Consider the following 17108-nt stretch of genomic DNA (forward strand, 5'->3'; position numbering starts at 1 on the left):
TCAGCATAGCATCGAGATTACAGAAACTTCCATGTCAAAAAGAGATTCTATAAACTTCAGGCATTGGCTATTTGCTTAATTCTGCTATCTCCTTGTGCTCATTATCTTGGAAAGAACACTACTGAAAGCACCATGGCTGTGCGCGTGGCCAGGGCTGGGAGAACAGTGCGGCGCTGCAAGGCAAGATTTTGCACGCTCATCGTATATCACCACTACTAGATTTCAGTTTCGCGAACAATTTATTTATTTCTCTGCTCCCACCAGAGCCAAAGTAGGTGTACTGTAGCTCGTCCGGCAACCTGAAAGTTTCAGCAAGTTTTTCAATGGGGACCTGCATGTGCATTGTTTGATTTCAAGTGCTTTCCAACTGTACTTCTCTGATCAACCTTCACTCATTAGCCAAATAGATCCTCATTTAGTTGGCCAGTACTAACAAAAGTATTGTTAGGCACTACATCAATCAGCTCAGATTTTTTAACACGTCTGTATGCATAAAGAAAATTAGTTGCTTACTTTGCAATGAAATTGAAAATGTGAAACATTTGTTCTTTTCCTGTGATATTTTAAGAATCATGTGGGCAGAGATATCTGTCATTCTTCAAAAAGAGATTGGTTTAAACTTTGAAAGTGTGGCTAGGTTGTGGGTGAGCAATAAAAAGAATGTGGTTACTAATATGGTCATTGCTGCTATTATGTGGTCAACATGGAAACATAGAAATGACATATTCTTTGGCTGATGTATATGGTCTGGGATGCAGGTTTTGTGGATGAGAGTGGTGAAGTTGTTGAAGCGATGGAATCCTCTCTGTCGGTCGAAGAACCAGAGTTTCATGGAATAGTGTGTGAAGAAATTGGAGCTGAAGATGGTGGAAGTCCCGGCAATCTCAAGATCCTGAAGAGGCGCAAAACAATGATGGTTGGTTCTAGGACACCAGAGGTGTTGGCTGCTCGCCTGATGCTGGATGTGCAGATGTCTGCTAAATGATCGAGAGGAAAAAGAAGCCTGGAGTTAATAGCTGATCAATATCTTGTCCTACTCTAGATGATGGTTTAAGTCTGTTGCTTGCAGGGTGGTTCAAAACTGGTCTTTCTGGTTTCTGCTATTTTGAGTAAGCTCTAGCTGAGGTCTGTAATAAGTACTGAAAATGCTGTGACTGTCTTTTCGTTTTCTAAGTGGAAATGGAAAGGGGCGGAGGCCTGTTGGTCTAAAAAATTAGTTGCTGCAGCTAATTGCTACTACTGCATATATGCATAGAACAGAACAGTAATATTATCATCCAATGGACCACTCAATTCTCCTCAAATTGAATCATGGTGAGAACCGGAAAACAGTAATGAAGAATCCAACAACAAGAGAGACCCACATCTTCTTGATACAACAGTACGATATGAAGGTGCCTACATATACTACTTGCTAGGATCAGGAATTTACCATACATATTACAAACCATGAATTTATTAATGTAGCATTCGTTTAACCTTTTCCTGAACACAGGAAAGAACATGCCGCAATTGAGGAGCGGTGAGGGAGGCAACGTGTGTGTCCTCGGTGCGTGGAGGGGAGGCACAATCTGCCTGTGATTACCCCGTTACGTGGAGGAAAAGCACATGTCGAATGAAGCAAATGGCTTACACAAATCAGGAGAGATACTATAACAAAAATTCGACATTTGCACCAGTTTCGTGCTTACGTGTATATGTTAAATCGTTTCTAAAGAAAGTATGAATAGGTTTTCTTTGCTATTCATGAAAAAATACATCAGCTGGTTGCAAATCAGACTTGGTGAGTCAGAAGGCAAGCAAAGTTGGCTTCAAAGATAGACGGATTGTTTCAATCTAAGAGAATGATTTCTTCTTGATTGACAGCTAACAAAACCTGCAAAAGCACACACACAAAATTGGAGGCTACAATTAAAAAATTCAAAGAGAAGTAATGGAATCCATACTTCTCACAGAAAGTTCAAAAAAGAGAGAGAGGAATTCACACTTCTCAACTAACACAGCAACTGAAGTTCAGTTTCGGTATCTTTTATTCTGTCAGCTATGAGTTATACAATCAGCGTTCCTCCTTTTTTACAAAGATTGCATTCTTTCATGGCACATAGTCATGGAATATTCAATCTAAAAAGTAACAGGTTAACTATTCTGTTACAGGGATGACATCGTAGAAACTTCAGGCCTAGGTTTATTAGCTTGTACTCAGTGATCTCGTTGTGTTAGCTGCTTAATTTACGATAATCTTCGAACGAACACTACCACAGCTCAACCTGTGGCCGGAACCTGGCGCAACATTTTCGCGCTTTAAGAAAAGTTTTTGCACCTTTCCACGTTACATATATCCCTTAAGAAGCACATCTACATTTCAGTTTCATGTGCTGTGTCAGTCTGTCAACCAACCATGGGTAAGAAAGATGGATTTTTGTTTTGTGAAAATATCAGGGGCTAAAATCACTTCAAACAAAACCAATTTTAAGCAAGTGCAAGTAATATCATAAGCGTATGAACACAGCTGGGAATCACTTTATAGGCACATCACAGACATAAAACCAACAAACATAATCAAGGGTTTTGCTGCCATGGAAATTCATGACTTCACTATAATTAAGCTAGCTAACCACTTCTGTGGTAGAAACAATGCAATAACCTAAACAATCCAAAGACCCACAGAAATCAAGTGGAGATAATCCTCACAACTCTCTAGCCTAATTAACAGAGAAATCATTGCTATAATGATAATGATTAAGCTCAAAAGTAAACTGAATAATGTCTTATTCTTCCTGGTTTTTCCTCTGGTTCAACCTGAGAGGATTCTTTGGGGGATATAGTCTCAACTTCAGAACTGGAAAAAACGGTTTAGAGCATCTCTAGCAGATCCTGGAAAAGGGCCAAAACTGCAAAATAACCACTATTTACCTTATCAATTTGCTTCATCTTGTGTTTACTTTTCTCAGCTCAGTTCCTCAACCTGCTATTTACTGTATTTTCGCGCACTATATATTTTTAAGTTTGCAGTACTGCGTATAAACTCTTATTCAACCCCCTCTAGTTGTCATATCATGATCTTTAACTTTGGATCTCTTTGCTTGTACAAATTTTGTAGGGGCTCATTCTCTATTAACACAATAACTGTAACATAAGGCATACACATACTTACTTTTAAATGTTTAACTAAAGATACATCGAAAACATCATTTTTTGTGATCTAGAGGGAGTACTATCTTAAAATGACATTGTTACACTTCACCAGTATAATGAGTTACAAAGGCACTGAAATGACCACACTAGCCCTCGTGAGTACTAGCGATTGGATGTAACTAATTGTGCCGTGAAAGAGTAAATGCACACATGAGGCCTTTAGGAGACAATGAAATATTAACCTTGAAAAGATAAAACATCATTTGATCTTGTCCAAGAAAATAGGTAAAAAACAAGAACACTTTCAATTAATTTATGAAATAAGAGAGAAATCGCAATATCTAGAATAAGAAGTTATCTACCACATAGGATAGATATTGTCATATCATTAATGCTAGATGGCCCAGGGACTACTAAAGCCACTTCCTCCGTTACTCGTATGTGGAAATATGCTGGATAGTTAGGTTCAGGCAAGGTGATGCTCTCACTGCTTAGCATAGACACTACGTCTGACATGGTGGGCCGATCATCGGCGTTCTCTTGGACACATATAAGTCCAATGTTAACACATCTCATTGCCTCGGTTGTAGAAATCTCCGAAACTAATGATGGATCTATGAGCTCAATCCATCTATGTTCTTTCCATAGCTTCCATGCCTTCGAGAATTTAATTATAGATTAGATAAATGTTGATTACTTCATAAAAAAATGATGTTGTATATTAGATACAGAGAAGACTCACATGTCTAAGAAGGTTGAAGAACTTCCCATGTTGTTGGAAACCTGAGTTTCTTGTACCACTGATTATCTCAAGAATTAGCACGCCAAAGCTGAATACATCAGATTTGATTGAGAAGATTCCCGCAGAAGCATATTCAGGAGCCATATACCCACTGAAATAATGTATGAGAAAAATAAAACATTTATACTTATGTGTCAATTTTTTGTTTTTGGTTCAGTTACATGGTAATCAGGATAGACTAACGTGTAGGAAAACCTTACTATGTCCCAGCAATCTTTTCTGTATTCCCTTCAACATCATTTGAGTTGAATATCTTAGCAAGCCCAAAATCTGAAATTTTAGGATTCATTTCATTGTCCAACAAAATGTTGCTTGCTTTCAGATCTCTATGTATAACACGCAATCGAGAGAGCTTATGCAAATATAGAAGTCCTTGCGATATGCCTTCAATTATTGCTAGGCGTTTATTCCAGTTTAGTACAACTCGTTTTGCTTCATCTGCAAAGCAATTATGCATACCACAGCTTCAGCACTCAAACACAGGTCACACGAAATCAGAAGAAAAAAGAGAGTCAATACTAGAATACTGAGAGAAGTAATACCAAAGATAAAGAAGTCTAAGCTTTTGTTTGGCAAATATTCGTAGATCACCATTTTCTCTCCTCGTTGTGAGCAACATCCCAAGAGCCTAACCAGGTTTGTATGCTGAAGCTTGGCTATGAGTTGAACTTCATTCTTGAACTCCATGAAACCCTGCCCTGAATGTGAAGCAAGTCTCTTAACAGCTATTTCCCGACCATCAGGAAACTGGCCCTAAACAAGTTTAACAAAGTTTTATCAGTTATATCCTATTGCAGCGCAACTGTTTTTGAGCACAAATTATCTTCTGAACAAGACCTATGGGTCAGCCGAATTAAAATTTGCTCGAAAATTTGAAAAGTATTTAGGGCCGGAGGGGGTACTATGATAATAGAATACGCTATGGATGAACCATGCTTTGATATTTTTTTTTTCTCCTTTGCTATGATAATGCATGATTTTCGTTTTACCTTGTAAACGGGGCCAAAGCCACCTTGCCCCAATTTGTTTGCATCCAAGAAGTTATTCGTAGCATCCGATATTTGTGACAAGTCAAAAAAGGTGAAGTAGGAGTTACTTCCTTCTAGCCCCCAAACTTGTTCATCTTTGAGCACATTCACGTTAGTCTTCTCAGGAAAGTTTGCTTTACCTAAACACAAAAAGGAGAAATAATGTGCATAATCGTGTCAAGTTATTTCCATGTTGTGATAAATCATGACTAAATGTTGACTACCTACCTTTCTTGTTTGCTCTCATGAATGCTAAGCAAACTGTGAAGCAAAACAATGTTGCCAGTAGAGGAACAATGATGGCATTGACCAATATCTTCATCTCACGCTCTATACTACCAGAAAAAGATTTCACATTAATGCATGTGGTTATATATCGATGATCCTTAATACGGTGACAGAGTTCTCCTTACTCTTGTATATCTTGGTGGGCACGAAGACCGGCGCTGGTGGCGAAGCCGTCGTGTTCGTCGTCCTTGTTGTTGTTTGTACCACGCCAGACGAGTCGGTGGTTCTTACATACATGGGCTGGCCCTGGTAGAACAGATGCGTCCCGTACCTGAAATTACAGCACGCAGCCACAGCCCATGCGCCTTGCCGGCTGATGGATTCTGGGTACGTCTCCACGAACTTGTTCTTGATACCGTGGAGGCAGCTCCCGCAGTCATCCGGCGGCATGTCCGGGTTGCACTGCGCCGAAGAGTATATCACTGCCGGTAAGGCACCAGTGCTGTTGACTTCCACGCGGCCCGTGGCGTACCTCGCCGTGGTGTACGCCGCCATCCTGGCCGTCTCGTCGAGCAGCGACTCGACGACGTCGCTGGCGTTCTCGCCTCTAAGGGTATCCGGAGCAGGTCCTGACATGGGCTTGATGTCGTCGTGCCCGATGAGCACCAGTAAACTTTTGGTGGCATTACTGCCGTAAGAGATGAAGTCATGGCTGGAGTAACTGAGGATGCAAGTCTCGCGCAGGACACGAGCTGTCTTCATCAGCACGCACAGCTCCTGCGCATCGCGGAACGCGGCGCCCACGCAGTCGGCGCAGGCCGAGGCGTTGGTGGCGGCATCGCCGTGGCAGAGCGCGACGCCGTAGACGGTGTCAGGGGCGATGCCCACGGAGCCCTTGGTGAAGAGGGTGATCGGTGTCGACGAGGCGTTCTTGCGGAGCGCCGCGGATAGGAGTTCAAGGTTGGCTCCGTAGGTGCTTACCGCCGTGTAGCCGCCGCCGGTGACGCCGCAGAGGTGCCCCAGTGGATCAGCAGCGGCGAACGGCGTGAAGCAGAGAGTGAGCAGAATGACGGCGATCATGGCTGTAGCTGGATAAGCATCTACGGGAAAGTGAGAAGGGAGGAGCTTGTGTCAAGTAGTAGGCTATATATGGGCATCGATCTCGATCAGCAGGGAAACCTGGCCTTGCCGGCAGTCTGATCGATCGAGTGGATGTATCGATTCCCTTGCCCGTACGATTTGTTCACGTGTAGCTCCTGCTTTTCTCTGGATCGATGATATATATCCAGACCTTAGCATCCCTAATCAAATTAGTATTTGCTACTGTTAACAGTGGAGCAAGCACGAGTACAAGACGCGAATGTCATGATGAGACCGAGGCTGCATGCATGCATCTGTCACCACAAACGCATTTAACAGCACAGCAATCGGTTGTAAATATAATTCGAGGGAAGCACAAATTTGACAAAATAGAGTTTCTTCGTGAGCATCATATTTCACTATAGTATAGTCTGATTAGGCGTTGGGTGCGTGCTCGTGAATTGAAAAAAAATACAGGACCGGGCAAATGAGATGGAAAGTTAAGTTGTTAGAGAAAGCTGAAAAGATATATCACAAGATAGATAAATATCGAAGGTGGCGATGGAGTTAGTTCGTTTCACCGCATAGGGGTTACTTGTCAGATATAGATCAAGCTGAAGACAATAGTATTGGCGATTTCTTTTGTACTAGTAGAGGCCTTAGATACCTCAAAAAAAAAGTAGAGGCCTTAGACAGGAGATCATTTTCCCCCCTCTCCTTTTCAATGCAGTAGTAGATATTACTAGACCATAGTGGCACGCGTTGCTGCGCCCATCAATTTCTCCACTCAAATAATAGGAATTTGTACAGATATAGGGTGTCTTAAAACATTAAAATTATAATACAAAATAACATGCTCGGAGTCTAGGAACAAAGAATTGAAAAGAACAACCTAACTGCAAAATTGATCGTTTTCTCCAAATGTATACCGGTGTTCTCCATATACAGGAAAAACATCAAATCCCCCTCCATCTCTTTCATTGACTTGATCTCATAATATTCTACTATCCATGATCGAATCTGATGGTAGGACGTCGCATGCGAGTCTTTAAGTTAGATACATGGATTAATTTGTTGTCAATCCTGAAGAACAAAGTGATTGACAGAAATAAAGCTTTCAACATTGCTCAGGAGAAATAAAACAAACGAAAAGATGATAGAAAGTACTACTAAAACCTGCATCCTAGACAAACCTGTTGTTGCAGTGACAACTGAGAACCCACGGATTCAGTTTTGCCCACCTACATAACAATAACAAATTACAGAAGAATAGGCATGCTGATTTCTGTCTAACCGCTCGACTTAGTCCACTTACTAATATGACTTGGCTAATTCCATAATCTATCACAGCCTAAGATACATATAACATCAGAGCATAGAAAATCAAAAAAATAAAATTTGTTTGTATCCAGTATTGGTGGAACTCAGTTTATCAAGTAACATGTAGTAAAGTTCGATTATTCAAGCACCGGTAGAAGAAAGCATGAACAACAAGAGCTCACTATAAATTGGACAAGTCACCTGGCCTACAGATTTTATTTTTTAAAAAAAGCCACCTGACCCGATATTTTTCGATAGTGGATGGAAAAAACATCCTGAGCGCATCTACATATCTGTAAGTTGAACAAGATAAGGAAATTGCACAATTGTACGGTTTTGCTTGAGGAAACACATCACTCCTGATCACTTGGCCGAAATCTCTCAAACTGTACAAAAGGTTTGCCCTCTTCATCCATGGAGCTGAAGCATCATTCTGAAACATCAAGGGCGTACATCATCGATAGTATTATAGATATAGTGTAAAGTTTGAGTGCAATGCCACCTAAATACCAAAACGCACATTGTTCCATCTTGATAATAATAAGATTTGGAAAACTATTGTAGATTATAAATGGGTTAATTATTGGTTTGCCAATACAGCCCGCGCAACACTCAGTTTTGCCACTAGAGCAGAATGGTTATCAGTTTTGCCACTAGTATATGTGCAACGACTCGTTCCATGAGTCTGCCGTTTCATTCAAGTCAAACGTCCTTGACTCGGCTGTTTCAGGTGGGACCAGGCGGAGACGCGTTTGAAAAGAGGACCGTTGTTGGCCGTTTCACGTGGGACCCACAAGGTTTGGCTTTGGGCAGATGAGAAGGGTGTTTAAAAAAATGGTGAAAAATGAAAAAACAAAAACGGTGCGGCTGGGACTCGAACCCAAGACCGCTTTGTTTGGTAACGTGAAGGATTGCTTTGGTAACCAGTGGGGCGGATGGAAAGATATTGAAAAGCGAATGGAAGAAATCTAGCTATAGATAGTTCTAGTTCGTGACTTGGTTTATGTTGTAAGGACGCATATGTTTGTTCTTTGTGTTTATGCACGCTGCTTAACCAAAAAAAGGGTGCGTCTTTGTTATTTTAAGCATTACGTGTTTGTGGTTTAGGTTGGAAAAATAATCAAACAAAAAAGGGTGCATCTTTATATTTTTGCGAGGGAAAAATGGTGCATTTATCTGATTTCAAGCATTGTGTGTTTGTGATTTTTTGTTTCATACTTATATGGGTACCCTACTTATATTACATCAAAGTTCATACTTGGATCCATGTTTGTGATTTCATGATTCATACACCCTTGATATATTACATCGAAATCATAGAAAACTAAGATATATGAGATGCAAATATTGGTAGCCAGATCATCACGCAAAATAACTTAGATAAATTCGATACATAAGATGCTTAGTTTCACCATTACACGGAAATAACTTAGATAGATAGATGGGTACCCTAGATAGATAGATGGGTACCCTAGATAGATAAGTTGAGTGACACACGACTTGACACGACTCAACACGGAACCACATAGAAAATGAAAACGTAAAGCTAAAAAAACATGACGAGCTTGATGAGAACACATCTTGGCCGCACCACCTGCCGCAGCACCTGCGCCGCACCACCGTCTTCACCGGCGTCTTCACTTGTAGTACGGGAGGCAGTGCATAGGTTTCCCGGAGAAGAAGATGGCGTCGCAATCGGTGAAGACGTTGTAGGTGGTGAAGAAGATTGACTCGCAGCCGCACCAGAAGACCTCACCGAGGAGGGCGTACGCGTCAAATCGGTTGGCGAAGGTGACCGTGAGCAGCTTGAGGGCGACGCCTTCACGAGACTCGTTGACGCAGTACATGACGGGCGAGCCCGGTGGGAGGTGGGAGAAGCCCTCGTCGAGGAAGTCTCGAGTGAGCTCGACCTCGGTCCTCCACCTCGACTTTGCCCGCACACGGAGCGTTTTCTCGACGAGGACGTCCGCCGGATAGAGTAGCTCCGTCCTGGTGCGCGGACGGCGGAAGGTCGGTCCCGTGTACTGCATCTTCGAAGAGGCTTGCTCGTTTGGCGTGTGGGAGAGGAAGAGAGGCCCCTTATAAAGAGGTTGGCTCATAATTGGGTGGTTCCTAATGGATTAACGCGTGGCTAGCCGTCTTCCAAAAATAATTAAGCGTATTGACGATGGCAAAACTGATGCCGCTGCATCGCTGCGAGAGCTGAGACGATGGCAACGCTGAGACGATGCGTTGATGCATTAAAAGGCGTCGGCGAGTGAGGTACGTGGAAAGGGCCGTTGGCGTGGCGCCTGCATGGCGCATGCATCGCAGGACTAGACACGCGGGACGGCCCAATGGACCAACGGACATTTCAGTGTTCTTATAGCCCACCGTACGCGTGGAGAAAGGAACCAATCATGTTGAAGAACGAGGGTGTCCACGGATCGGCCCCGAAACCTTCTAGAAGGCTAGATCGGACGGCTGGCGTTACCGCAGTGAACGGTCCACAATGCAAAACAGAGCAACCCACGGATCGGTCCGGTTTCCTTCTAGAAGAATAGGGTTAGCTGGTCAAAATTAGGCTTTGACCAAACTTGAAATGAGCATAAAAAATTCAAAAAAAATCAAAAAAATGGAAAACCTTCTCACATAGACTTCTTATGTCATATACTACCGATTCTAGTTGATAAACATGGTCTACATGCTGTTCAACAAAAAAACCATGTGTCTAATGTGATATCTCAAACACTGGGGTACAAGTTCGATGGTGAAGACAAGAGGTTTATGGTTTGTAACATGAAAAGTTTCAAAAACCTCACCAAAGCTTCACTTTGGAGTGAATAACAAGGATCCATGCTTAGTTTTACAATTCCATGTTTAAAACTTGATAAAATGATGGTCAAAGTTAGGTTTGACTAAATTTGAGATGAGCATAAAAAATTCATAAAAAATCAAAAAAATGAAAATCCTTCTCACATAGTCTTCTTATGTCATATACTACCCATTCTAGTTGATAAACATGGTCTACATGCTATTCAACAAAAAAACCATGTGTCTAATGTGATATCTCAAACACTGGGGTATAAGTTCGAGGGTGAAGACAAGAGGTTTAGGGTTTGGAACATGAAAAGTTTCAAAAACCTCACCAAAGCTTCATTTTGGAGTGAATAACAAGGATCCATGCTTAGTTTTACAATTCCATGTTTAAAACTTGATAAAATGATGGTCAAAGTTAGGTTTGACTAAATTTGAGATGAGCATAAAAAATTCAAAAAAAATCAAAAAAATGGAAATCCTTCTCACATAGTCTTCTTATGTCATATACTACCCATTTTAGTTGATAAACATGGTCTACATGCTGTTCAACAAAAAAACCATGTGTCTAATGTGATATCTCAAACACTGGGGTAAAAGTTCGAAGGTGAAGACAAGTGGTTTAGGGTTTGGAACATGAAAAGTTTCAAAAACCTCACCAAAGCTTCATTTTGGAGTGAATAACAAGGATCCATGCTTAGTTTTTCAATTCCATGTTTAAAACTTGATAAAATGATGGTCAAAGTTAGGTTTGACTAAATTTGAGATGAGCATAAAAAATTCAAAAAAAATCAAAAAAATGAAAATCCTTCTCACATAATCTTCTTACATGGAATTGATGTGTTGTGAACTTATTTGGCCAATTTAGACAAGATCAAAAAAACTTGCTTAGAAATGAGGCCATTTACCCTAACTTTGGAGCTCTTTTTAGCACATTTTGACATGAGTTCCTCAAAACATGTAATCTCATCATTCCAACATCATTCAAACATGTACTCTAATCATTCCAACATCATTCAAACAGAAATACAACATTATTCATGAACTTTAGTTGGTTCCCACTCAATCATCTACAAAGCGTTGCGGCTTCTTCTTGGTCCTTGCGCTTCTTGCCACCACTTTGCTCCTTGTGATCCTTGTGCTCATTGCTTCTTTTCACATTGCCTGCTGAGCATGTCAACATTGTAGGTTTTCTCATATTCATTTGATGTGACATGGTAGACACCAGCATGTGATGCTCCTAGATTCTTTGCCCATTCTGTCATTTTATCTATTTTTTTTCCTTATCTTGGGGCAAATAGTACCAGGCCATGTATCTCGCCTCTTTTGCTTTGCCACATTTCTATGCATGATTTTGCTGAAAATGGTTTCCAACATTGATAGTACAGAAACTCTCTACCCTCAAGAATGTAGCTGTTAAATACTTCAGAATGATTATTCAGAAGCATGTCACATTTTAGGAAATCATTGAAGAAAGCTTTAATCCATGTATTTGGCTGCAATTCCTCCACCCATGCCCAAGCTTATGGTAAACGTGTCTCACACAGTGCCTATGTTCTGAATCAGGGAAAGCTTTCTTCACTGCATTGATGAGGCCCTGTAATATAGAGACAATGTTAATCAGAGAATATTCTTGTGAATATGGCAGGTCGACTGAAAAGTTAATTATGCCCAATATAGAGAATTCTTTTCCCTTTTCTGGCTAGACACTACAGATCAAACTCATGGACTTGTCTACATGTGTTCAGCTAGTGTGCCTTCTGTTCAGCTCGTGTGCTGATGCCATTGTGCTGCATCCTATAAATGGCATCCATCTACTGAACCAGAAATGCAAACAAAGATGGACAATGCCATGAGTTGGAGGAGGAGCGCTGGCTCTACTGGTGCCTCTCGCTCCAGAGATGCCTCTCTGTCCAGAAGTGCTTCCATGGCTAGGGCAGACAAGCACTTGCTAGTTTATCGTAGGAGAACCTTGGAAGAGAGGGAAGCTGCTGCTGCAAGGCGCAGGGAGGAGGAAGAAGTTGCTCGCTAGGCCGAGGGAAGAGCAACAAGCAGCCGTTACCCTGAAGCAGCTAGGTGAGTGTTTTAGGACTACACAGAGTCATCCAACTTCCAACAGACATGACCAAAACCTACTCCCAAACCGAGAAGGTACCATGTGTCACCAAATCTTGAAGAAAAGGTGAAGGCTGGAGTTATGTTGTGTCTGGCTGAAGAAGGGCATGAAGAAGATGAAAGAGGCACCGAAGATTGGTAGAGGCAAGGACAAGGGCCAAGTTTATCATAGGAAAGGTTAAAGCATGGCATGTAGTTTGTTGTCTGTTTCGGTCATGTAGTTTGTCCGAATAAGAATGTAAGGCCGTCGCCGCCACTAGCCATTTCGTCGAGCAGGTGGAGGGTGCAGTGGCGGAACGAGCGACTACGTCGCAAGACGGTGGGGCAGAGCAGGTGCTCCTGGAGGCGGTGGCGGTGGAGAAGGTGTCCACGCGGGACGGCCGCGCGGCGGCGCAGGTGGTGGCGTCGCAGGTGGTGGCGTCGCGGATGGTGGTGGGTGCAGTGGATCGGTGTGTGGCTGTGTGGCGGGAGCAGGGGTAGTTCGGTCTTCACCTATTTGTCATTGCGCGGTCCTACCTGTAAGATCCGGCCCCACTTTCGCAACGGCAAGAGACGGAAACGTTTGAAGCCTGGCCGTTTGGCCTCGATGGAGCAGCTGCGCCAGAAGCGGTGGCAAAACTGAGCACCATTCTGTTCTAGTGGCAAAACTGAGTCATGCGCGGACAGTAGTGGCAAACCAATAATTAACCCATTATAAATATAATCTGTCTCCAAATATTCTTCGTGCCAACCCTACACATTGTTCTCCCTTTTGGAAGGGAGTGATGTGGGCAGCCTCTGCTGCTCGTGTGGGTTATAAATGGAAAGTTGGTAATGGGCGTAAAGTGCTTTTTTGGGAAGATATTTGGCTTGGCCAATGTTCTCTTGCGATTTTATTCTGGGATCTTTATGTTGTTGTGAATGAACAATCAAAGACAATCGGTGAGGTCTGGGATGGGGTTGAGTTAAAATTCTCCTTTAGACGATCGGTTTCTCCCGTTTTGTTCAACAGGTGGCTCGAGTTGGTTGAGCTTATTAAGACAATAAGGTTCTCTGATGAGGAGGACTCTCCGGTCTGGCTTTTCCACTCCTCGGGGACCTATTCTGTTAGCTCTTTTTATGGTATTGTTAATAACGGTGGAGTTATTCCTATTCATACTCCAGACAGTTTGGAAACTTCATGTTCCTCCTCGTATTCATATTTTCCTATGGCTGTTATCCAATGATAGGCTCCTAACCAGAGATAATTTGAGTAAGAGAAGGACTGTTGATGATGATTCCTGTTTATTTTGCAATGAACATGAATCTGCCAAACACTTGTTCTTCGAATGTGTTGTGGCAACGAGCATTTGAGATGTCGTTTCAGATATTTTTAAACTTTCCATTGGCAACTCTTTTGAATTTGTTGCTCGTTGGTGGTTAAGTGATAATAAGAATTCAGTGCTTAATAATTTTTCCTCGGCTACTTTGTGGACCTGATGGTCAGTTTGTAATGAAATGTGTTTCCGGGAGCTAAGATGGCCAGGGGTGAAGGACATACTCCGCCGACTCGGATATACGATCGAAGCCGGCATCCGCTATGCCCGGACAAACATTCTCGTGCTCCTGGACGCGAATTTGCTCCTTCTGGATCACCACCATGGGGAACTCCTCCGGATAGCCTGGAACTGACTTCTCTGAGGGGGCTTTCTGGCAAAGATCGGGGAGCTTGTCCTCAGATGATGGAGTAAGAAAATCGTCGACATCAGGAAATGTTCCAGGGGGAGCTCGCTGGAGTTGGTTTTTACTTTAGAGTTGATCATTTAGCTTTCCTTTCCGTTTTGATGCCTGAACAAATGAGATTCTGGTGTTAGCCTGTTGTATTTTTCCGGTCCTGTTATGTGCTGATGGTGTCCCGAGGGTCGCAGCTCGGTTGTAATAAACTCTGTGAACAACTTGGTTGCATGCAAATGGAACTTGGGGGGGTTCCACCCCCTTTTCATCTAAAAAAAAAATACCAAAACGCTGGCAAATAAACAAATGATTAAGAGTATGCACTTCGATTTGTACTCTTTAGATTTGTAAATACGACTGGTAGCAAAACTCGAGCGTATATAACAGAGCAAATTAATGACAACCTATCACCTCATCAGTATAGTTTGCACGCCCAGTACTTGGCACCACGAGCATGGTGTTAGGCGTCAGTGCTCCTCGATGCGGCGAAGATGCTGCCCCGCACACAGGCGTAGCCACTCTGCTGGGACTGGGCGGCCAAGATGAGTCACGCCTTTTCCACCAGACTCTCAGACGTAGATGAGTTGAGCTTCACAGTGGTGAACAACCAAGAGGGGATAGAAAGCAGAAGAGAGGAATCACGGGAAAGGAAGAATAAGTAGGCTCGCACGAATTAAGAGAGAGAGAGGTGAACGGTCAGTAACAGACGTCACCCACTCATGAATTAAAGGAGGAGGAAACGGTAGGAATCCCCGCAGCCATGAATGCAAAGCCCGTCTCCTACGGCGCCACCACAGGAGAAACGGAAGATAGAATGAGAGATGAACTGCATTAGGCCATGCTCGTAATAAATCATAAAAGGGCCGAAGAAAGGTCTAGGCCACACAGTTGAGCTTTTCGACCCGATTCACCAGGAGATGTCTAGGTCCATCTCGGGAGTAGCAGCCCGGTAACGGCTGGCAGGCCATGGCTCGCTAGGTGATGGGTAAAAAGGTTTGTACAATGTACCTGGAACGACCAAGTGATCCGCCGAACGAGTTTAGCGACGGTTCGGGATTAATGCATTGATCTGAGTCGTTAGATGAGCAGATCTAACGGTTAAGGATGTCAAATCATTGTGAGAGGCCCTAGCTCGTTGAGTTTTACTGTTAACTAATAACTAGGATGCTTGTTAAGGCAGCTAATAATAATCATATTAAAGTCATTGGTTGTGACCTATGGCCTAGAGGGGTCATTTGTTTATAATATGCAGATGATACCATCTTGTTTTCTGATTGCAACACTGAATTTGCAACCATCCTCAAAATGGTCCTTACTTGCTTTGAGCAAGTCTTTGGGATGCGGATTAGTTATAATAAAAGTGAACTCATTCCTCTTTGTTTAGAGGAATTAGATATCTCTGTTTTAGCTGATATTTTTGGGTGTACTATTGGTACTTTACCCATTAAATACATTGGAATTACTTTGCATTTTGACACGCTTAGGAGGGTGGAGTTCCTAAAAAAAAGCTTAGGAGGGTGGATATCCAGCCTTTCATCGACAAAATCCTCAAAAGGATCTCTGTCTGGAGAGGGAAGATTCTCTCTTATGCAACCAGGGTCATTCTTATCAAAGCTTGTCTAGTCAGCATTCCCATTTATCTGCTTTCCTTTTTCAAATTTCCTAAATGGGCTCTTGATTTGATCAACTCCCAAATGACAAACTATCTTTGGAATGAATTTGAAGGCCAGAGGAAGTTACACCTAGCCAACTAGAAACTCATCTGTAAATAGAAGGAGTTTGGTGGGCATTCTTGATCTTGCCAATGTAAACATCTGCCTCCTTGCCTCCTGGATTAAAAGATACAGTTTGGATGATGGGAAGCTTTGGAAAAGTATGGTAGATGCTAAGTACAATACCCAGAATCCAAATATTTTTTTTGTAGTAAAACAACTGGAGTCTCCCAGTTCTGGGAAGGGGTCATGTGGGTTGTTCAAAGCATTAAGTTTGGATATAGATGGTAGGTTGGGGATGGTTCTAAGGTTAGATTCTGGGAAGACACCTGGTTTGGCACCTCGCCCTTAGCTGCCCAATTCTTTGACATCTACATTTTGTGCAATGAACATAATATGACTATCCAGAACATATGGGATGGCTCTCAACTAAAACTAACCTTTCGAAGAAATTTTAATTCTGCGCTCATGCATCTTTGGTATGAGCTAGAAGCTATAGCTAATAATATTTGTTTTTATGGTTCTCTTGATGCTTTGATTTGGAAGTATGAAAATACGGGGGTTTATTCCACCTCCTCCCTATATTATCAATTTTGGTGGTGTTCCACCTGTTTACATTCCTGCAGTTTGGAATTTGCATATACAACCTAGAGTTCACATTTTCATTTGGCTCTTGTCCCATAACAAGCTTATGACCAGGGACAATTTAAAAAAAACTTAACAAACCAGTAGATTGCATCTTTTGTGTTGTAGAGGAAACTGTGCATCATATCTCTTCTTTCAGTGCATTGCTTGCAGCTACACAGATTTGGCAAACCATTTCTCAAATTTTGATGTTGAAGTGGGAGATGATTACTTCTTTGTTGCTAAGTTTTGGATAGCTAATAAAAGGCATGCAATTCTAAATTCTGTTTGCGCTCCTTCTCTTTGGTGCCTCTGAAGAATGAGGAATGATACAATCTTTAACGGTCTACCTTGTTTTGACATACGTCAGGTGTGGATGATGATCTTTCACTCAGTGAATAGGTGGAAACTCATCTTCGAAGATCACATGAAGGCTGGAGTGGAGACCTTCTGCTCAGAGGTGTGTCTCGAATTATGTCATCTCTCCTAGCCCTGAGAAGCAGTCCAGATCATTGCTCATCTCCTGATGCTAAAACGGCAGTGATTCATGGCACATGGGCACTCCTACTTGCGTCC

The 17108-nt window shown here is 42.3% G+C and overlaps 1 protein-coding gene across 2 annotated transcripts; it reads right to left on the bottom strand.

Moving 5' to 3' along the window:
- Window positions 1-3417: 3417 nt before the first annotated feature.
- LOC124702957 (cysteine-rich receptor-like protein kinase 10) lies at window positions 3418-6300 on the bottom strand. Of its 2 annotated transcripts, XM_047235139.1 has the most exons (7): window positions 5379-6300; window positions 5194-5295; window positions 4927-5105; window positions 4480-4690; window positions 4138-4375; window positions 3878-4028; window positions 3418-3792 (listed from the first exon to the last, which is right to left on the bottom strand). In XM_047235139.1, exons 1-7 carry the CDS (start codon window positions 6271-6273, stop codon window positions 3490-3492), a joined length of 2079 nt encoding a protein of 692 aa, XP_047091095.1. In that variant the 5' UTR covers window positions 6274-6300; the 3' UTR covers window positions 3418-3489. The 2 variants fall into 2 exon arrangements, with proteins under 2 accessions (XP_047091095.1, XP_047091096.1); XM_047235140.1 differs by lacking the exon at window positions 3418-3792 and having other exon boundaries at window positions 3934-4028; window positions 4121-4375.
- Between the last annotated feature and the right edge of the window lie 10808 nt (window positions 6301-17108).

Source organism: Lolium rigidum, chromosome 3 (genome assembly GCF_022539505.1).
Source record: "Lolium rigidum isolate FL_2022 chromosome 3, APGP_CSIRO_Lrig_0.1, whole genome shotgun sequence".
NCBI lineage: Eukaryota > Viridiplantae > Streptophyta > Magnoliopsida > Poales > Poaceae > Lolium > Lolium rigidum.